This window comes from Pipistrellus hanaki (assembly GCF_964339955.1).
Source record: "Pipistrellus hanaki genome assembly, chromosome: 1".
In the NCBI taxonomy this organism is placed as follows: Eukaryota; Metazoa; Chordata; class Mammalia; order Chiroptera; family Vespertilionidae; genus Pipistrellus; species Pipistrellus hanaki.
In genome coordinates, this window is record NC_140503.1 from 181,266,336 (window position 1) to 181,288,955 (window position 22,620).

The following is a 22,620-nucleotide window of genomic DNA, read 5'->3' on the forward strand; positions in this document are numbered from 1 at the left end:
TGGAGAAATGGTACCTTTTCCTGAAAGACCTGCGTATAAAAGTTTTTGCTGCCTTCATCTTTGCTGTCATTGTTTTTAAAAATAAAGGAGTGGCCCCACCTAACTTTCCACTGGGTAAGACATGAATGGAGGATTTTTATTTTAAGCTTCTGACTCTCTGCAAAGCGCACCCAGCTCAGGTGGGGAAGGGAGCTTGCGCAGTCTGCAGAGGCTCGATAGCTGGGAGAGGAGCCAGCTCTCCTGCAGGTGAGGTACGAGCCTGTGCCCCGCACCCCGCGACCTTGACTAGAATGTCCCTCCTTGCTCCCTGGTTGTTTTACAAGGTATCGAATGACTGCCTGCATCCAGTCAATGTCAAGGCCAAGGGGAACGAATCAAGACCTTCAGTCCTCCCCTCTCCTTGCTGCTCCTCTCCTCTCCCCCTTCCCATTCACCCTCCCTCCACCCCTCCTCCAAACCACACCACCAATCAACCAACCCGCTGGTCTGAAACCCTCTGAAGTAGTAAAATGTTAGAAGCTGTGGAATGAACGCATTTCCAGTATCTGTGGGAGAGGGAAAAGGGACAGAAGGAGACAGAATAAGGGGGAAATGGGAATTCAACCTTTTTTAAAAAAATTATTTATTGATTAAGGTATCACATATTTGTCCTCATTCCCCCATTCCCATCCCAAACCCCTCCCCACGCTTGCCCCCACCTCCCTGTTGTCCGTGACCACTAGTTAGGCTCATACGCATGCACACAACTCCTTTTCAACCTCTTTTTCTTTAAGGGGGATGAAGGGTGGATAAATATCTCTGAGCAAGCCCACCGTTTCCCCAGGTAACAAATTGTCCAGAGATGCTAGACGGGGCCACGGGAATACACAGCGTTTACATCCAGCGACAGGAGTTGTTTACAATCCTCTGGAAGATGCCAAAGGGTTTAACAGGCGGGCTAATAGCGCGCAGCTGCGGTGCTGGCTGGGCGGCACCTTCCCCGCCTTCCCCGCTGGAAAAGCTGAAGCAACACCGTGACTGGCCCAGGGTCATACTCCAAGCTCCAGACAGAAATAGTTCCGACTCCTCCCTCCTGGCTCTGAGCAGCAGACAACGCTGCCTTATTACTGTGCTATCATTCGAATCTGAATCATGTAAATTGCTCCTAATTGCAGGCCTACAGTGGACTGTAGCCCTGTGACTCTAACTGCCACCGAGCTGAGGTGGGGATGACAGACTCCTGAATATGGAATTAAAATGCTGGGGGGGGGGGGGCTGGGAGAAGTGTTTGCAAGCTCAAGTTTGAGACTGCTGACCAGTGCCGTGTTTAGGCGTTGTTTTTTAATGAATTTGAAATGTCACCTCCAATTTGTTACCATGTTTAAAAACAGAAGTACTTGGGGGTTCAAATAAATGCCATTCCAAAGGGCATTTGGGGTGGATCTCAGCTATTTCCCAAGCAATCCGTCTTCACACTCTTCCTTTTTAATGCCCCCTAAATTACCTCCTCCTTTTGGTGTTTAAACTTCCCTTTTGAATTCTTCTGTAGGCAGCTATGGGGGAGGGATTGGTAGGAAGGGGTTAGGGGTGCTACCAGGTGTTTAAATTCAGATCCTTCCATGGGGCTGGTCACGTGCCATGCCCAGGAAAGAAAGTACATTCCACGCAGCAAATTGCTCTAACTGATTCATTTGTCCACGCAGAGACGCCACCTACCTGCTTGCAGGTATTCAGGTAAATGACAGGTGGGCGGGACCTACTGACTGTCTCAATAGCTAAGGTCCCAGCAATGTTTTATCTGTCCAGGCTCCCTGTGATGTCACACATTTCCTGCTCTCCACCAGCCAATGCCCTCCTCCTTCCTCTAGGCACCTGGTCGCCGAGGCTCAGGCTGGTCACAGCTCGGGCTGGTCACAGCTCGGCTGCCAGGGAGCTGCTGGACTCACCTGCACGGCTGCTGCTTTGAGAGCTCCGGGGGACACTTACAAAGGTGAGCTGAAACCCGGCCGTTTGTCTCTCTTGACGTTTAGACCCCTGGCCCCAAGGGATCCGACTGAGGAATTGGAATGAAAACCACAAGCCTCGGGTGTTTGTCCCACAGGGAGAAGCTCTTTTGAGAGAGAAGCGCAGAGGGATGCCTTTGCCATTTTGGTTGCACAGGCAAGTCCTCCCGGGCCAGATAGTTAATCCTTTCTGCTTCTCTTAATCATTAATCCAGCCTCTGCTTGTCTGGGAAGTTGATCTGATTTTTTTTTTTTTTTTTTTTTTAACCCTGGAATGGAATAGAGACTTTTGAAACTTAAAGGTACAGACCAATTCAGCCAGTCTAAAGGGGGTTGGGAGGCTAGCACCCGCTGATTTCAGAATGGCTGTGTTTGCTTTATGTTGCTGTACTTTCTGCATTCATCACACCAGAGGCAATTTCAACCGAAACCTGCTCAACGTCCTTAATTGCTCCCCCCCTCGCCGAAATTTTTCCTCAAACAGGTAAATTTTGTTCCCCACTCGGGCGCCCTGTACTCCAGTTTCCCTCCCTCTACCTCTCTTTTGAAAAGTCTACTGTTTTCTTTGTTCTTTGCTAAACACCCTGTTTAAAACCACTTTGCTATCTGGTTGGAATTGTTTACATTCACCTCAAGACTGGCTGTCCCTGACCCTTCACTTCACTTCGGTTAAAGTAAAGACTAGTTCCTCTTTGCTTACAAGAATGCAACTACAGGTCTGACATTTAATTTTCTGGCACTCGTCCACTTTTTCTCTTTCTCTCTTTTAGTCGCAGATATACTGGGGAAATTGTTCTGCGGGGACCTGACTTTTTTACAAGTAATTTTACCTCTAGGATCCATTTTGGTTTTCCTAGTCCTGAGCACACAGCCGTTACTACTTCTGTTCTCCACAGTCCACTGGCTGCACGATGGTGGTTAGAGAAAGAAAGCAACCACCTCCCAACACAGTTCCCTCCGGTGATGAGCTGGAAACTTGGGAGAGAAGTCCACCTGCTAGGGAGGCATTTCATTCATTGGTTATTTTTCTGAGATTTCAGTTAACAAATTCACTGAGTGGCCAGATTATTATGATCTTTGAATGCATAATAATCTGGCTCTGTGCATGAATTCGTGCATGGGTGGGGTCTGGCCAGCCTGGCCAAGGGGAGGGTACATGGGGGAGGGGACATGGGCAGTTGGCGGCCTGCCTGCTGGTCGAACTCCTGGTTGAGGGGACAATTTGCATATTAGCTTTCTATTATATAAGATATACACTGAGTGGCAGAATTATTATGTGTTCAGAGATCATAATAATCTGGCCACTCAGTGTATGTTTGCAAAAGAATAACCAGTGAGGAATTATGCTCCTTTTCAACCACCCAGAAACTCAAAGTGCATCTCAGTTCTTCAAAAGTATAAATTGAATCAAGATGAGAAGTTTGTTTTGTTTTTGTTTTGTTGTTTTGATTTTTTCTCAGTTGCTTCTCGCCACTGAGAATCCGTCCTGTGCTGGTTGCCAATTTCCCTCTTACTCCTCGGAGGCGTGGATTGTTCTTTCTGACCTTTGTATCTGCTCTTTTCCCCTGAGCCAGTGTGTTGGGTGGTGGCCTCTGCTTGTCCCTTGCTGGTGTTCTCCAGAGTTTTGACAGTAGAGAGGGAAAAAAATCTCATGGATCCCAAAACTTTTGGATAAAACATTTCTTTAAAGTCACAAACCACTCCCACAAGATGACCATGGTTCTTGGTTCTTTGCACAGTAATTAATTTAGGATTGAACAAATCATTTCATCACTACATGTTGGTGTCTCCATCTACTAAAGGAACAAAGCTATGGCTACCAGGTCCCCAGATATAAAAAGGAAACGATGACAGAAAGTAGGATTCAGGGTCAGGTTACTTAGGATGCAGTAGATCTCTTGGAGAACTGGCACATAAGAGCCACCGTGGCTCGCTGCCTGCAGTAACCCCATCCCTTGGTTCAAGAGGCAATAGGGCCTGACTGAAAGCATGTACAGTCTCTTCCGTTCACGTCCTTGAGCAAGTTACTTCTCTGACCCCCAGTCTCTTCTTCAGTAAAACGGGGGATAATGATCCCTATGATGATAATGTAGTCGTCAGAAGTATATAAATGAGGCGACGTGGAGCGGGGAGCGGAAAGGTCTGTGCTAGGCGGGAGCCAGATGAAGGCAAGTCCCTCCTCCTTGAAGGCATCTTCCGGGGTTGGCCTGTTCAGAGGAGATTGTCTGACCGTATGGAGACAAAAGACCTCTTGTGTTTACAATTATTAGGAACCCTGATCATTCTTGTTATGGTTATTAATTTATTAATTGTAAGTAATTAACATCAATGTTAACAGATCAGAGAAAGAAAACAGGGTTATGGTTATTAATTGTAAGTAATTGACGTCGATGTTAACAGATCAGAGAAAGAAAACAGGGTTATGGCTATTAATTGTAAGTAATTAATGTCGATGTTAACAGATCAGAGAAAGAAAACAGCCAGGAGAATGCTTTAACTGTGTCATTAAACAGCCATGCAGACTGGTCTCTGCCAGCCTCGCAGGCCACTGCTGTCCCCCGACCTTCCCCGCTCAGGGCTCTCATCCCATGACAGACCTGTAATATGTGGTCCCCACAGGTCTTCGGGGGATGTATCCTCTTGCGTTGGCTGTAAAGGGACTTGCAGATTGCCTTTCTGCTTTCATTTGTGGTATTTCCACAGCAGATGGGGTGGGTGCTTAATCTCCTCCAGGCTTGTAGGCAAACACCCCTCGCTGCAGTTTGGGTGAGCTGCCTGCCTAGTCACTGGGAGAAGAGGCAGCTGGTCTGGAGCCTGCACTGCCCTGTGAAAGGGGAACTTGTGAATCCTTTGAGTAGGATTGTCCCCATCATGGTGTATCCCCTGCCTTTCGATGACCTTGAGTCATTGCATAAAAGCCGCTGTGTTCCCAGGTCCCTGGACCTTCTGTAGGTCTCACCTTATCCTGGAAAATAAGGCAAGCTTTCATCATTCAAGAGCAAGGTAACAGCCTAGTTCCCTGATAGGCAAACTGCGGCTCAAGAGCCACATGCGGCTCTTTGGACCTGTGAGTGTGGCTCTTCCACAAAATACCATGGTCTGGGCAAGTCTATTTTGAAGAAGTGGCCTTGGAAGAAGTTTAAGTTTAAAAAATTTGGCTCTCAAAAGAAATTTCAATCGTTGTACTGCTGATATTTGGCTCTGTTGACTAATGAGTTTGCCGACCACTGGCCTAGTTGATTGAGGACAGGGTTTTATAACCTTGAGCCTACTACTAGCTTGCTTAGGAGACCCTGGAGAAGAACCTCAACCTCCCTGCCCATCAGTTTCTTTGTCTACCTTTTCCTAATAGAGAGAATCTGAAATGGTGTACTTCACAAACCACCACTGTCCTCTCACAGAAGCTACATGGCTGTACACCTGGGGATGGGGGTGGGGGACGGAGTTCAGACTGACAGCTGAGGAATGGGCAATGCCTCACTAGGACATAATAATCTTATTTATTCATTTCTAGGTGGAATAATGGCCTGGTCTCTGGCCTGGTCTCTGGCATCAGTCTGCTTAGAATAATGGCCTGGTCTCTGGCATCAGTCTGCCTGGGTTCAAAATCCAACTCTATACATACTAGCTATGTGACCTGGGATAGGCTATTTAACCCCTCTTTACAACATCTATAAAACAGTTATTGTGAAGATGAAATGAGTTAAAATATGTGAAGTTCTTGGAGTAGTAGCTGGCATACTGATAGCTATTACTAGTATAAATTTCTAGAAAGGAAAGCATGGTGGGTAGAATCAGACAAATCTGGATTTGAGGCTGGTTCTGCCATGTAAACTATTAAGCTAAATAAGTTTATTAGTATCTCTTTGTCTCAGGTTTATCATCTGGAAAATGGAATAGGTACCAAACCCAGTGTTTTTTGTGAAGAATAATTGAAATGATTTTATGTAAATGCCAAGTATATAGTAAGTGCGCAATACATTTTAACTATTATTATATACTAGAGGCCCAGTGCATGAAATTCATGCACTGAGGGGTGGGGATGGATCCCTCAGCCCGACATGCACCCTCTACAATCCAGGACCCCTCTGGAGATAACCAACTCACAATCCAGGACCACTGGCTCCTAACAGTTCACCTGTCTGCCAGCCTGATCCCCCTAACTGCTCTCCCCTGCGGGCCTGATCACCCCTAACCACCTCTGTCTTGGCCCTGCCACCATGGCTTCGTCTGGAAGGACGTCCAGAAGGTCACCTGGAAGATATCCAGCCTAATTAGCATATTACCCTTTTATTAGTATAGATTATTATAGAAAACATTTTTCTATTGGTTAGAGTTAGGCATCTTAGGTCATGCTTAGTCTGGATATAATAATGATAGAAACAGTAGTACGTTGAGGGGCAAAGACTCTGAGCAAAACAGATTTCCCGAAAGGTCCCCAAAGGCCCAGAAGGAAAACCCGTTAATAAAGATTATCTTGTTTATGTTGGAGTTCCAGGGCAGGGGAGCTGCCAGTGCCATGCCTGGTGTGTGCAGAACTGTGGGCAGGAGCACTCTGATATAAACAAACAGTGGATTCTTTTGGAGTAGTGATTCCTGGCTTCCTGACTCCTTTTTAGATTTGAACTCCTCTCTTAGAGTGGAGAAAACCTGGTCTGCAAGGATCCTGACCACTTACAAGGCCATTCTGTAAGATGCTGCTGAGAGAGGACTATGAGGGAGGCTCCTCACTGCCATAGCATCACAGACTTCCGGTGGTTACAACTATTCCTGATATTTATGTGCCCGCATCACAGTCTCCCTCTCATGTGGGTGGCAAATTTATTGTCCTCTGACAGTGTGTCCAAAGTATTGAGGGCTTCTGAAAACTATTTGGTAGGAAGGCTACATCACTCTTCTAGGCCAGTGGAATTTAACTATTTACCATCCCCAAAGAGTAAGAGAGAACATGAAAACCATGCAAGTTTCTAAGAACAAACACGTCACTGAACTGAAATCAGAAACAGCAAATGTTAGCTGCCTCCTGTACGTCTCTTGCATTTGCCATTTCCTCGTGTCTCATTTTGTTCTAAGTGACTCGAGGACACACAGTGACTTACTGTTTACTTACCCAGAGACACAGTTCAGAGCAACAATAAGGAAGGATTTTCTAAGAATTAGAGTTGTCCCCAACCCCCGTAGGTTGCCTTTGAGGAACTGAGTTCCCTGTCACTGAGGATGAGTGTTTTTTGGTATATTTAGCTCCTGGTATTTGTTTTTTGAATGCGTGAATGCATGAAACCCACAGAGGATTCGTGTTTCTTTAGAAACACATACACTCATCTGTAAATAAAGATTCTCTCACTGACCTCATAGAATCATTTTAAAGATTAATTAAGAAAACACATGTAAAACATCTAGCATGGTATCCTAGTAGACTGCTTATCAAATAGTAATGATTATATTATTTTATTTTACATTATATTCTAAAAAAAGAAGGGAGGAGAATGAACTCCAGCTTCAAGGAGAGATTTGACAAGAAATTTGCCATTTTTATGAGAGTCTCTTTATTCCAATTCTCTTCACCCCTTCCCTTCATCCTCTGCTTTTCTAGAAAACCCGCACCCCCTGCTCTAGGGAGTCACCTGACTTGACACGGTAGACTGACTAGTACACTTCTACCACTGGCAGGAATTCTGTCCCAATTAACCAGGGCCATTTTTCATGTATCGCTCACTTGTGACTTGGAATGCGTGGACTTAAATTCCACCATTATTTCCCAGTGACTCTTATTTGCTTCTTGTGTTTGATGCATTTGTCACAGGGACACCAAAGAGTCCACCAACAGCAGAGTGGAAGCTCTCCAGGAATTCTCTTTAATGGCCTCTTGGCACCGTGCATGGCAACAGCACATGCATGATGGTGCAGTCTAAAAATGCCGTTGCTATCTGTTGGGATGATTTGCATAACTTGTTGATGATGCTGGGTCAGTCACGTGGCCTATTTTGAATAGAACACTGCATGTTTAGGTTCCTGCACACTCCCATAATACATGAGTCACCTAATGTTTTCATAGTCCTCATTAAGTACTATTGTTATGCTTGTAATATGTCTTCAACAATTTGCACACCCTCGGCCATTCTACCTTTGGCCTCTTTTTCACTTGGGGTCCTTGCAAATGTGGATTAACAGTTATCCTTGAAGATATCTGTATTCTAATTTAGTAATGGATTTAAAGGAAATTACTACATTTTTATACTAGGCCAAAACTGCTATCCCTAAGTATGTAGCAGCCTAGGCAGCTGCCATCCCAACATCCTTCTGGATTCCTGAGCCGTGTGGAGAAGTGCTGGAGTGCCTCACTGGGATGTTCACCCCACTTCTGGGGGAGTCCCCTGGAAATACATAGCCCCTGTATTATTTTCCTAGGGATGCTGCAACAAATTACCATAAGCTTGGTGGCTTTAAACAGCACAGATTTATTCTCACACAGCCCCGGAGGCCAGAAATCACGGTGTTGGCAGGGCCTTGCTTCCTCCGAAGCCTCCAGAAGAGAATCCTTCCTCGCCTCTTCCAGCTTCCGGTGCCTCCAGATGCTCCCTCGCTGTGGCTGCATACCTCCAACCTGCCCGCACATCATCTTCTCCTCTCATCTGTGTCTTCTCTTCTTCTGTTTCTTAGAAAGACACTTGCCATTGGATTTAGGATCAAACAGATAATCCAGGATGATCTCTTCTCAAAATTCTTAATTACCTCTTCAAAGATTATTTTTCTAATAAGGTCACATTCACAGGTTCTGGGGTTTGGGACATGGATATATCTTTGGGGAGGGGAGCCATCATTCTACTTCCTACATACCTGGATTGACATGCATACGCACAGGCCCCAGGAAATTATAGGCAGCCATTGCTGTAAAAAGGAAGGAACTCCTACCATTTGCAGTAGCCTGGATGGGCCTGGAGAGCATTATGCTAAGCTAAATAAGTCAGTTGGAAAAAGATAAATATCACATGATCTCATGTGTGGAATATAATGAACAACATAAACTGATGAACAAAAAACAGATCCAGAGAGAGAGAGAAGAATCAATCAAACCTCAAAGGGAAGGCAGGGGAGAGTGAGGGTAAGAGGGAGAGATCAACCAAAGGACTTGTATGTATGCATATAAACATAACCAATGGACACAGACACTAGGATGGTGAGGGCATGAGCAGGGTGGTGGGAGGGGCAATGGGGGGATAGGACACATATGTAATACCTTAATCAATAATAAAAAAAAATATATATATATATATATATAGACAGCCTTTGCCACTATCATTATTTATTTCTATGTTCAAGGCACAGTAGTGCTTTATGTTCTAACAACCTACTGAGTATTGCAGTCAACAGTGTGGTGTATCTACAAAAGCAAATCAGTAAAGGCCACCTTAGGTTGCTTTAATACACAGTCCTGGTTAAGAACGGGATTAGTGCTTATTCCACAGAATCTTGAGCCCATTAATCCACAACTAGATAAGTGTTCACTTCCAGGTGCCCTGTTTTGAAAGGACCATTTACTACCACCTGGGATACCCAGGAAGACAGGCAACTGGCATAACTAGAGACAAAAAGAAAAAAATGAGAGAAACCACCACCAATGGTGTCTTTAATTTGGAGGTGGGAAGGCTGTCGTGTTTTGAGAAAGCGAATGTGATCTTTGTTACACTGAAAGGCAGGCCAAAGGCCAAAGGTCACAGCTGTTGGCAAACTGATGAGCTCCCCATCCCTGGAGGTGTTTCAAGCGGAAGCTGCTAGGTCATCCCTCAGGGATGCTGCAAAGAGGATTCCTGCACTTGGTGAGAATCTAAGATCCTTGCCCAACTGAAACTCTTGTGACTTCTAAAGAAATCATTTTAAAATTTCAATTACAGACTATCACGTGGGAACAACAAACACCACTGTGTGTGTTCCTCTTCCTTGATTGAGAAATTTGCTCAGGCTCTTTCCCCAAACCTGGATTTCTTCCCACGTGCCCAAATCCCATTTATCCTTCTCAGTGTTTTCCGAGGACTTTCCTTGACTGTTCTGGGCCAAACTCCACTGCTCTCTCGTCCCTTTCCCTCCAACCTTGTCTTTGGCTCTTATTTTAGAAGACCATACTCATTCCATACTTACTTTGTATCCTCTTGCAATAGTTTAACATCTTTTTTCCTATATGTATACTCTATTTTCCTAATTAGACTTAAATTCATTGAAGATGAATTGAATTCCCTGTGGGATGCTCACAGAACTTAAGACCAGTGCCTGCATGTAACAGGTGATCAATGAATACCAGTAGAATTGAAACACAAATGAAGAATGTTGATAGTGCAAATACCTTCCTCTTGTTCTTCTCTCCATAAAAGATTATCTGTTTAAAAACAAACACCATTAAGCACTTCCTGAGATCCTTCTTTTAGCTTTGGGTGGAAGAACACTCTGCTTCTCCTCTGACATCAGCCTTCCCAGGTCCCTATGACAACGGTGTGCCCTAGGTCAGTACAAAGTACTGGGCCTTCATTTTAGTTGTCGGTAGAAGGCCAGCTCTATGTGACCTTGTCGATAGACAAGGAAATGGGAGGACATCTTTTCTGGGACAGAGTTCTTACAAGCAAGCCCAAATATGCAAGGTATGCCATCACGCCCAGGGGAAAGTTGATAAAACCTGTCTGGGAAGGCAAAGCTCCTCTCCAACCAGCTGGTGAAAACCCTGGCTTCTTCAACTTGCATCTAATTGACCAGCTACTAGTTCTTGGGACTCTTCTCACATAACTACCACCCTTGTTTTCCCCCACTTTCTGAATATCTGTGCTTTTCGCTATTGACTTCAGATGTATTTCCCTGCTTTCTTTTAATTCAATTCTCCTCTAATTTCCTGGCCATATTTTGACCTCTTTAAAGGCCGTTTATATGGGTTTTTTTTCTGTCCTTTCTGTCCTTTCTAGTGTTGGCAATGCTATGCAAGCTAGTATCATTCACTGATTGCATGAATGAATTGCCTACTCTCTCTTGGAGACCATAGATTTAGATCTTAATTAGGAGTAGAGCTAACCCTGGCCTTTGCAACAGCCCATAAGCACCTGCCATCCCTCCTCTCCCTCTCCCTTTCCTTGGCAAAGTATATGGCACCACCCCATGTCACCCTACCCCCCGGACCTCTGCATCCTACTCTGGCTCTTGGCTCAAGAACATTGTTTATCCCATGTATGACTTTTTATTCAGATCACTAAAGCCCCTAATTTCTTCCTATTACACGTGTGTCTTTAAGCTAAGGAATAGGCCATTTGCCCAGCCTCTTATGTATATTAGCTCACAACTGATACTTATTTTTAGCATCTATTGTACCTAGTTGATTTTGATGATTGACACATTTATCCATAATCTAAAATGTAATTATAAATGTATTTTGTTTAATAGAAGATAGAGTTTGCCCCAGTTTTGCCAATTACTTTCCTCCCCACAATCCAACTTATGAGTTCCAGCCAGGGCCAGGGCAGTGGTTAGGCAGCCATGCCTGCTGGGTACTTATTTTAGAAAGAGAGGCAAGGCCGCCAAGGTAGTGGAACTGGGCCTCTCTGTTCCTCCTGGGTGTGCTTCTGGTTTTCAGGATGGAGCTTCTGACTGTGACTGTGATCTCTGCCCTGAGGGTTGGCCCCAATGACCAGCTTGAAACCGAACTGCAGCCATTCCACCCCACATAGCTTCATTTACGTTTTACAGCATCGTCAACAACAACAAAAAATCAAGTTCAGTTTCTTGCAGCAAACAATTACCTTGGAGATCATTTGGTTCAGGACTTCTTAGACTTTCTGTGTTTGAGACATGCCATAAAACATTAGGTTTGGTTGAAGGGATTAAAAGACTTCGAACAACATTAAGAAAGCCAGCAAAAATTGTGAAGCAAACACAAATACAGTAGGGCAGAGACCCAACAGCTTCTAAAACATCACAGTCCACACAGTGTCTTTGCCAGAGAGAACTTTTCCACCATTTGACTGAACTTCCTTATACAGACAAACATTTGTGAACTATGGGAGGACCTGGCTTTAGATTACACTTATTTGAGGCAAGTTCTTTCTTTTCTTCCTCTTTCCTCATAAATCCTTAAGCAAACTGCTTCCCTGGCATCTCTAATAAATATAATAACCAGCTGGAGCAACAATCAAATAAGACCTTGGTTAAATTTTAGCGGCACACCTGTGACAAGGTTGTATCTCTCCGTTCTGCATTGTGTGGCTGGGAACCAGGTTAGGCTGGAGGGAAATACTGAGGCCCAGAGCGGTTGTTGGTAGCAGAATCACATTCAAACCACAGTCTTGACAGACCCACTCTCTCCACTTGGGTTTCAAAAATATTAACAGCAAGGTCATGATTAAGGTGAGACAAATGAGGAACTCACCTTCCTGTGCAAAAGTGAACAAAATTGAACGGCACCAAAAATCTCAGGAACCACAATAAGTAATATTTTAATGATTATTTTAAAAAAGCAAAATTAGTGCAAAAAAAAATCTATGGTGAACAAAAGATCAAATTGAATTGAAATAAAGACAGGATCAGGAAGCTAAAGTTATTTAAAAATTATTGACGTTTATCAGTCAGGAGAAATTGTCAATGTCCTCAATTCAAAATAAGATAATAAAAGAGGTAGTTTTTGAAAATATAGTTGAGATTATTTCCTTTAAAGCCAGGAAAGTGGAACTATTTCTTAAAACTCTGCTTTTTGTATAAATAAGATATTTAAATTTAAAATGATGTTGTGATTTTTTAATATGCTTACATTTCACGTTTTCCAAATTTTTTCCACTCCCTTCATGAAACCATGAAAAAATGCACAAAAACACATGTATCAGGAGACACACTTTTCCTTTTGCCTCAGGCCGCAACATGAGTCAGCATAGCACTAGTGTGGAAAATGTATGTTACTTAGAAATGTCTTCAGAGGATTTTTGTGAACATATTTGTTGTAGGCCAAGCAGGAGTGTCCCGTAGGCATGGCTTTCGAGTAGATGGCCCTCCCCTGGATGAGGGGAGAAGTCCAAGGTGACCAGTCCCCTCCAACACTTTCCCTCTCGGGCACTTGTGCATCTTCTTGGGGGGGTGGGGGGGCAGGTTGGGAAGGGGAGGGAAAAGGAGCATCTGGAGCTGCAGAGCTTCCAGTTCATTCTGTGGTCCCTTCATTAGCTGCCCTTGGCCTGCCTCTAGTTTAACTTTTTCATGAGTTTCAGTGAACATTAATCAGTGTTTGAACTCTGGGTAGGAGAAAGTATCCCTGACTTGCCATTTGTTTAAATGGTTTCCATTTCTCCTGTGTTATTTATTGTGTTGGTGAATTTTAGGACAACACGATTTATCAAATTAAAGGAGTGCTTACAAACAAACGGAAAGCCCCGGATTCCCCAAATACCATTTGTTCTGGGGATCAGGTTGTAGACTAGGGATTCTAGCATGGAGCTGTTTGGCCAATGGGGACTTTCTTCTGTTTGCATAAATCCACCCAAAGCCACTAAATACCTTTGCATTTTCTAAATGGTGTTCGTAGCCCTTCGTTTTGCTCGTAAGAGTCCTAGTTTTCTACTTGCTTAACCTTGATTTTTCTATCCTCTCTGCAGCCAAGATTGCTAATAACTTTCCATCAGGACAGAGTCTCCTGCTCAGTCTGCCTCCGCCCCCAAGAAAACAGATACAGTCTTAGGCTCTGGGAGTGGTTAGTTCCACTCTATTCTGGAGTTTGGGGTTCATTCTCTCCACGCATTGTAGGAGGGACACTGATAGATCAGGGAGCTTGCAGAGGAGAGTGGACGGGCTTCTAGAGCACATGTGTCAAACACAAGGCCCGCGGGCCAAATCCAGCCCGCCAGGCCTTGCAATGTGGCCCGCACCGCGCTGTCATCACTGCACTCCGCTGTCAGTTTATGACATTGTCAGTTTATGACTGTTCAGTAAACCATTCGGCCCGCGATTTAGGCTGGATTTTAGATTTTGGCCCCTTCTCTGATTGAGTTCGACACCCCTATTCTAGAGGCTTGAAACCTGAAGGAATGCCAGGTAAACCTAAGGCTGCTGAACCTGGGGGAGAACATGGGTTCTGTCTTCAAATAATTAGGGAGCTTAATGAGCGACACATATTCTAAATCGCTCCTAGGATAATGCTGGCACCTATCGAGGGCTGGGTGAGTTCTAGAGAGGCAAATTTTTTGCTCAATATATGGACTCGCCCTCTCTAGTAGTTAATGTTTTCCAGAGGCAGAATGTTCTGTTTTATAAAGGAAAAGGGGCCTGTCGCATTTAAGGACCATCTCTCAAAGCCCCCGTTCAACCTGTAGGATCAATGGCTACAAGGTTACATTGAGGTTAAAGTACCAATGAAAGACAAGATGCCCTTTGACTATAAAGATGGATTCTTTTTTTTTTTCTTTCTTTCTTTTAAGTTTTTCATTTACAGTTTACTTTTAATATTATTTTGTATTGCTTTCAGGTACAGAGCATAGTGGTTAGACAATCACATACTTTCCAAAGTGATTCTCCCGATAGTTCCAGTACCCTCCCGGCACCACACATACCAAATGGTAGTTACCGTAATATTATTGACCACATTCCTGATGCACTTTGCATCCCCAGGACTGTATGGTAACTATCCGCCTCCTTGTCGGTCCCTTCACCTCTTTCTCCAGTCCCCAACCCTCTCCCCTCAGACCATCAGTCTGTTTTCTGTGTTTATGAGTCTGTTTCTTTTTATTATTATTATTCATTTATTTTGTTCTTTAGATTCCATATGTAAGTAAAATAATATGGCATTTGTCTTTCTCTGTCTGATTTATTTGACTTAGCATAATACATACTAGGTCCATCCATACTGTCACAAAGGGTAAGATTTCGTTCTTTTTTATTTCCAAAGTAATATTCCATTGTATATATGTACTATGGTTTTGTTTTGTTTTGTTTTGTTTTGTTGTTTTGTTTTGTTTTTTATCCACTTGTCTATTGATGGGCATTTGGGTTGTTTAGGATGAATTCTTTTTCATAATATGATGTCCCATTAGTATTGTTGGAAAACCATGACTAATGCAGCTATTGAAAGGATGCTGTAAAGTTACGTTTTGTCCTTTTAGTAGAAGGAAATTGTCAGTGCAGCAGGCCAAACGATAAGTTTCTCCATAGCCTTTCTAGTGAGTATCTGTTTTACTCCAGTGTCTTCATCAGATAACCATTGTCTGTAATGCCAGTGAGCATTTAAAGGAGAGTCAGAGGGACCATAGCACACCAGGGACTCCATTGTTCTGGGATATCATCTCTGAAAAAAAAAAAAAAAAAATTCTACCTCCAAACAGGCTGTACTCCAAAGGCTGTTTTATTTTTCCAATGGATTTTTAAAAATATATATTTTACTTATTTAAAAGAGGCAGAGATAGGGAAAGATAGAAAGAAACATCAATGATGACAGAAAACTGATCACTGATCAGTTGCCTCCTACATGCCCCTTACTGGGGATGGGGCCTGCAACCCAGGCCTGTGCCCTGATCAGGAATGGAACCCTGTCCTCCTGGTTCAACCACTGAGCCACACATCTCTAAAAACCTCAGGCTTCTAGTCTACCCCAAATCAGAGGTGGAGGAGAAAAGAAAAAAAAATGGCTCCCAAGCCACAGTAGGGTTGTACCTCTCCCAACCCCCATATACACTTCCAAGGAGGGAATCCACTTCTATGCTCTTTCTTCAACTAGAAAGAGAGAGAGAGAGAGAGAGAGAGAGAGAGAGAGAGAGAGAGAGAGAGAGGAAGGGAAGGGAAGGGAAGGGAAGGGAAGGGAAGGGAAGGGAAGGGAAGGGAAGGGAAGGGAAGGGAAGGGGAGGGAAGGGAAGGGGAGGGAAGGGAAGGGGAGGGAAGGGAAGGGAAGAGGGAGGGAGGGAAGAGGGAGGGAGGGAAGAGGGAGGGAGGGAGGGAAAGGAAGGGAAGGGAAGGGAAGGGAAGGGAAGGGAAGGGAAGGGAAGAGAAGGGAAGGAAAGGGAAGGGAAGGGAAGAGGGAGGGAGGGAAGAGGGAGGGAGGGAGGGAAAGGAAGGGAAGGGAAGGGAAGGGAAGGGAAGGGAAGGGAAGGGAAGAGAGGAGGGAGGGAGGGAGGGAGGGAGGGAGGGAAAGGAAGGAAGGAAGGAAGGAAGGAAGGAAGGAAGGAAGGAAGCCTGATCACAGCGTTCTCTGCCTCTGCCGGGCCCCGAAGTGCTGACACATAAAGGAGCCCAAAGCTGACAGGCCCTCTCATTCATTTTGGGGGAAGAAAATAGTTTCCTGTTTAAAACTTAATGATTTTTTATCATTTCTTCTCAGTCCAGCAGTGAGGCACATCTATGTCTAAAAGCATGATAGATCTTACATGTTTATAACACGTAAACTGGAAATAAGAGATGTCAGGTAAATGTCCTTAAAATGTTTTTAAAGTCTCACTAGTTCTTTCTTTAGAGCCAAAACTGCTTGTTCAGTCAGTTCTCTCATAATCTGTGTTTATTCTTATAGGCTTTATTTAGTCTAAAGCAAAGTTAGAAAATATATACAGCAGTGTTTACATTAATAGTATATGAAGAATCTGGTTTATGCACATACTTAAGTTCCAGGGAATTCAAATTGCTCTCAGAGGCAGAGGGAGAGGGGAGAGGAAGAGGGAAAGGGAGAAAAAAAGAGGTGGGAGAGAGGGAGGGAGGAAGGGAAGGAAGAAAGGCTGGTTGGAGTTGGGTCTAAAACCTTCCATTTTTGCTTGCCCCATACTATTAATTCTATCTCAAGCATTTTAGGCCTCAATAAAGTCAAGTCACTTTTGATTCAGAGAGCTTGGAGAAATCAAGCTATGTGCAGGGGGACATAATGAGATTTTAACACTTCTCATTTCCCATGGCTCTTGTATTTGGTTAGTTATGTTATTGGGATTCTGACTAGTCACAATCAGGAAAGATGCTGGGAGACAAGCAGCAAAATTGATGCAGAAACTGAAGCTAGGAGTCCCTTCTGGGTCTTGTTTCTCTTTTTGTGTGGCTAGCAACTTACTTACATGTTACTCTTCCGTTTCCTTATCTATTAAATGAAAAGCAAACAAAAGACCCTGGGTATTGTGAGGATTACATAGCATAATATGTCAGGTCCCTAGCACAGTGCCTGGCACATGGTCAAGCTCAAAAAACTGCTAGAAAACCAAGGGGGGGGGGGGGATTTTCCCAAAGAGCTAATCACTTAAAACAATATAAAACACCTCCAATTTATCAGCATAGAATCGCGGAAATCTATTTCTGGAAGGGACCTTAAGTACCTAGTCCAGTGGTTGTTTGTTTGTTTGTTCATTGTTGGTTTTTTTTCCACATATTTTATTGATTTTTTACAGAAAGGAAGGGAGAGAGAGAACTAGAAATGTCGATGAGAGAGAAACATCGACCAGCTGCCTCTTGCACACACACACACACACACACACACACACACACCCCGCCACCGGGGATGTACCTGCAACCAAAGTACATGCCCTTGACCGGAATCGAACCCCGGACCCTTCAGTCCGCAGACCGATGCTCTACCACTGAGCCAAACCGGCTTCAGCTGTTTGTTTGTTTTTAAACCAGTATTCTTCAAACAGAATATTATAAGCTGATGGGTCAAAGCAACCAATTGGAGCTGAGACTGGGCGGGGCAAAGCAGCCAGGGCTCCTTCTTCATCCCTCCTCCACTGAAAGACGCTGCAGTGGTCGGCAAACTCATTGGACAACAGAGCCAAATATCAACATTACAATGATTGAAATTTCTTTTGAGAGCCAAATTTTTTAAATTTAAACTTCTTCTAATGCCACTTATTCAAAATAGACTCACCCAGGCCGTGGTATTTTGTGGAAAAGCCACACTCAAGGGGCCAAAGAGCCGCATGTGGCTCTCAAGCCGCAGTTTGCCAACCACGGCGCTAAGGCATCTGACACCTCCCAGAGCAGAGTGTGAAATCCAAAAACCTGCCTGCTCCACCATTTCACCAAAGAGGGAATGGCCCGGAATGTGAGGTTGTCTTGTCAGTGGTACAACCAGAGTCACATTCCTGTTGTTTTCTGGTACAGACCATGGAAGAGAATAGATAGGCCAAAACATGTGAGAGAGTAGTTGACCAAATTCTTACAGAGAAACTTTTAAAAAATCTAGAGCAAACATGTCAAACTCTAGAGCTTTAGTTCAAAATATGTGAACCTTATTTTTTCTGTGGTAGAGGATAACCTTTTTTGGGTGGCCCATTTCCATTTTTATGTTTATCTTTCAACTGTTTCTCATGCCATTTAATTTTTTCCCTGTGTGATTCTAGAACCTTCTAGCAGCCTTGATGACAAATTGCAATTGGGTAGATTTCCGTAAAATTTGAGTAGAAACAACTTCATTTTCTCCTGCACCCTCTACCTTAGCCTTCTGTAGTCCCTTTTGATGCTAAAGAAAATGCTCTGATTCCTAAATGTTTTCCTATTCTGGGGTGTTTTACTTCAACCTCCTGACCAGAGTGTTCTTCCTGGCATATTAGCACAGCACAGAAATATAAACACGAAGCTGACCCAATAGAAGTTTGAAGTCAGTATATTTTCTTTTTGAGATAAGGCGATGTTTGTACAAACAGCCTTGGACTTTATTTGGATAAGAAAAAAGATATAACACAATTTATGACTGCATGCTATTTCCAAACGTGGCTAATTTCCTGTTGGGTTATTCGTGTGTCTTGATGTTCTTGTGAAACGCTTTAAGTCTTTTCATTTACTTTCAGAAAAGAACAAAGTTGAGTTGGGGGTAGTGTGGGTGTGGGATTCCTAATCGTCTTGAGAGCTGACCCAGTTTCTCTGGCGCATACCTCTGCTTGCACCACTTACCTGGGCTGCTAATGAGTTGTGTTCATGCCCACTCCCCTGGACTGGAGACTCCATGAGAGCAGGGACATGGCCTTTAAAGATCTCTGTGAGGTCTCTATACCCAACTCACTCCCTAGGTCAGGGGTGGTGCCAGAAATATTATTTATTGCCCGGGTCAGGTAGTTCCCTTGATTAGAGCCTCGTCCTGATATGCCAAGGCTGTAGGTTCCATTCGCTGTCAGGGCACATACAAGAATCAACCAATGAATGCATAAATAAGGGGAACAACAAATCAATGCTTCTCTCTCTCTCTCTCTCTCTCTCTCTCTCTCTCTCTCTCTCTCCCCTTCTCTCCCTCTCCCTCTCTCCTTTTCTCCCTCTCTCCCCCTCCCTCTCTCCCCACTTTCTCTCTCAATCTCTAAAATTAATAAATAAAAATAAAAAACAAATATTTATTGACTGAATTTCCAAGAGAATTCATAGATTTTAATAGGTACATTGATAACTCCATTATTTTGGAATCCTATACCAAAGGAAAAGACATAATATGATAGAATTCTACTGGGTTTAAATATATATATATAATTGAATAAGAGTACTATTAGAACAAAGCCAAAATACCCCTTATAGGAGTGATAGATTTCAGTTTCTAGGCCAATTGAGCTAGACTGTAGACAGAATGAATTCGATAGCAATACATGCAAGAATACTAATGAATATTTATTGAGCACTTTTTATATACCATGCAGTATTGCCTATGCAGATAGTACCCAAATGATTTTAACCATGAGAAGGTTAAAGGTAAACATTATTCCCTCTGGAAAGATGGTGAAACAGGCATAGTGAGGCAAAGTGGTTTCCCCACAGTCACGTATCACTGGCCTTCTGCATCAGAGGCCGGTTCTCTGTCTACAGGCAGCATGGCTTCCTGTCTGTAGCACAGGGTCTTCCATTTGCATTGAAAACAAAGATGTCCTCTTGTTCCCTTTTAGGTTTGTGGATGGCTCCTAGAAGGTCTTAATTGGCTCCTGAGGAAATATCGTTTTGCTGGATTAGTTTCCTGTCATCCTGTCCCGCAGTTAACCATGAGCCAGTCAGACTCTGCCGATGACCCGGATCCCAGCCCCGAGCCCCTATGTGTGGTGTGCGGCCAAGCCCACTCCCCCGAGGAAAATCACTTCTACACCTACACAGACGATGTGGACGATGACCTCATATGCCACATCTGCCTGCAAGCCTTGCTGGACCCTCTGGACACTCCCTGTGGACACACCTACTGCACTCTCTGCCTCACCAACTTCCTGGTGAGTCAGGACTTCTGCCCCCTGGACCGCAAGCCCCTGGTTCTCCAGCACTGCAAGAAGTCCAGCATCCTGGTCCACAAGCTGCTCAACAAGCTCACGGTGACCTGCCCGTTCGCAGAGCACTGCGCTGAGGTGTTGCAGCGCTGTGATCTGGAGCATCACTTCCAAACCAGGTAGGGCCTCTTCCTGGGCAGATCCTGAGAAGCCCCGCCCTCCAGGGGCAGCTGGGACTCACCAGTTCCTGAGGGCGGGGCTGTCTCCCAGGTCCTGGTCGCTCAGTGAGAAGCTTAGTTTGTCTTCTTTTTTGCAACCAATGAAAGGACTCATTCAAAATAAGTAACATGGTAGGTGTTATAGTCAGGGTTCAACGTAAGGAAATGGCATATGGTCAAGTTGTGTTATGTATGTGTTTACAGGGCTTTTCCTTTTCCTTTCCTTTTTTTTTTTTTTTTTTTTTTTGGTGGTAAAATAGACATAACATATAAGTTACCATTTTAGTGATTTTTAAGTGTACAGTTCAGTGGCCTTCAGTGCACTCACATTGTTGTGCATCATCCCTCGCCATCACCCATCCTCAGAACATTTTTCATCTTCCAGAACTAACACTTGGTTTCCGTTCAACAAACACCCCCTGCCCTGCGCCCCCTCCAGAATTGGTATCATGATTCGACTTTCTGTCTGTATGAACTTGACTATTCTAGGAAACTAGAAAAGAGGAATCATTCGGTGTTTGCCTTCTTGTGGCTGGCTCATTTCATAGGCGTGCATTTTGAAATGCGAAAGATACCGGAAAGATCCGGGAGCAGCTTTCTCTGAGGTGCATGGTCCCCAATAAGATTTCCAGGCAGGCATTGCTTGTCTTTTCGTGTAAGGGAAAAAAAAAAAAAGTCTCCTAACATGACCCACAATTATTAGAACTTCCTCTGTACAGGAATTGACAAAGCCCACTGTTCTTTGAAGAGATATAAGATATTTTCAACTAAGGAATAAAATGAGAAATTTAGAAAACATTTGTCCTTTAAGCCAATTGTTCTATGAACTTTCCAGCCAAGGGCACACACTGGCAGCAGACCGATGGTGTGGCCGGCCCTGCTGGTGGGCACTGTCGCCTGCACCCCCTGCCCGCCTCTGATTTTGTCCGCCTGCATTCTCACGTTCTGGGCGTTCCTCGGGGCGGCACTGGCTCTTGTTCCGCATGAGGTCCTCTCTTAGGACAGTTAAGGTGTTTAGCAAAGAGTAAACAACAAACCCCACAATTCTTTTGTAAGAGGAAATTTGGAAACTGGTGTATATCTTGGTTTCTGTCATGACCAGAGGCAGGTGAGCAGATATTTTTTCTAAAGGTCACATTCCTTAGGTCATGAATCTGTCTTTGTCTTTGGGGACATGCCGATTCTCTAACACGAGGTTCGCCTCCAAAACAATGGCCTGGGTGGGATGCTTCCCACATGGTTCCATACCAGTTATGTCGGTGAACTCATTTTTCTCCCCCACCATGTAGAACCAAATGCATCAAACTCAGGTGCCTGGGTTGCCTCTGACCCTATGTTATTGTTGGTATTTAAGCTAGGGTGCTCCTCTTCTCTGATTGAATGGAAGGAGGTATGGCCAGAGGAGAAGGAGATAGGGAATCTATTTGTGACCTTTGCTAAAAGTCTTACCCAGGTAGGGGAGGTATTGTCTGAAGGGAAATAGGCCTTGGGTCAGAGGTGACCTAAGAGCTGCAGATGCTGGTACAGAACCGGGGCCAAGACTGGAACTGAGGAGAAGGCCCTGGTCTAGCTCCCTCCACACATCACATTCCTATGTTCCTGGGTTGTTGCAATTTGCACATTTGTGTTTGGGTTTCCATTTGCTGCTGTGGCAATTAATCACAAACGTAATGGCTTAAAAGCACAAAAATTTGTTATCTTACAGTTCTGAGGGTTCTAAGTCCAACCTGGGTCTCAAGGTTCTAACATCAAGGTGTTGAGAGGGCTGAATGGAGAGAATTGATTTACCTGCCTTTTCTAGGTTCTGGAGGCCATCTGCCTTCCTCGGCTTGTGGCCTCTTTCTCTATCTTCAAGGCCAGCAGCATAGAGTCTCTCTCTCTCTCTCTCTCTCTCTCTCTCTCTCTCTCTCTCTCTCTCTCTCTCTCTCATCACATCTCCTTCTGTGACTCTGACCCGACTGCGTCCCTCTCATGAGGGCACTCATTGCATCCACCTGGATAATCCAGGATCCTCTCCTCATCTCAAGAGCCTCACCTTGGCCACACCTGCAAATCCCTTTGGCCCTGTAAGGTAACAGATTCACAGGTTTTGAGGATTAGGAGGTGGATATCTTGGGGTGCTCATTATTTTGCCCACCACAGGAGTTTTTCAGGAAAAGGGAGAAAGAGGAAAGAGGGAGAAGGAAATCCATGGAAGTGCTTGCTCTCTGGAGAGAAAGTGAAAACCCAGCAGGTCCCTTACACCCCCTCACCTAGAACTGATTTGGGGCCCAGAATATCCTT

The 22,620-nt window shown here is 44.3% G+C and overlaps 1 protein-coding gene across 2 annotated transcripts in view; it reads left to right on the forward strand.

The window, feature by feature from the left end:
* Positions 1–21,618, forward strand: part of LOC311630797 (E3 ubiquitin-protein ligase LNX-like) — a 61,092-nt gene extending 39,474 nt beyond the window's left edge. The window contains exons 1-2 of one of the 2 annotated variants that reach the window (XM_084900209.1): positions 1,877–1,969; positions 19,814–21,618. In XM_084900209.1, coding sequence (XP_084756335.1) covers positions 19,907–20,302 — 396 coding nt within the window. In that variant the 5' untranslated portion in view covers positions 1,877–1,969; positions 19,814–19,906 and the 3' untranslated portion in view covers positions 20,303–21,618. Of the gene's footprint in view, positions 1–1,876; positions 1,970–19,813 lie in introns of those variants that run through there. The other variant, XM_084900210.1, reaches the window with a different exon arrangement.
* Positions 21,619–22,620: the final 1,002 nt, after the last annotated feature.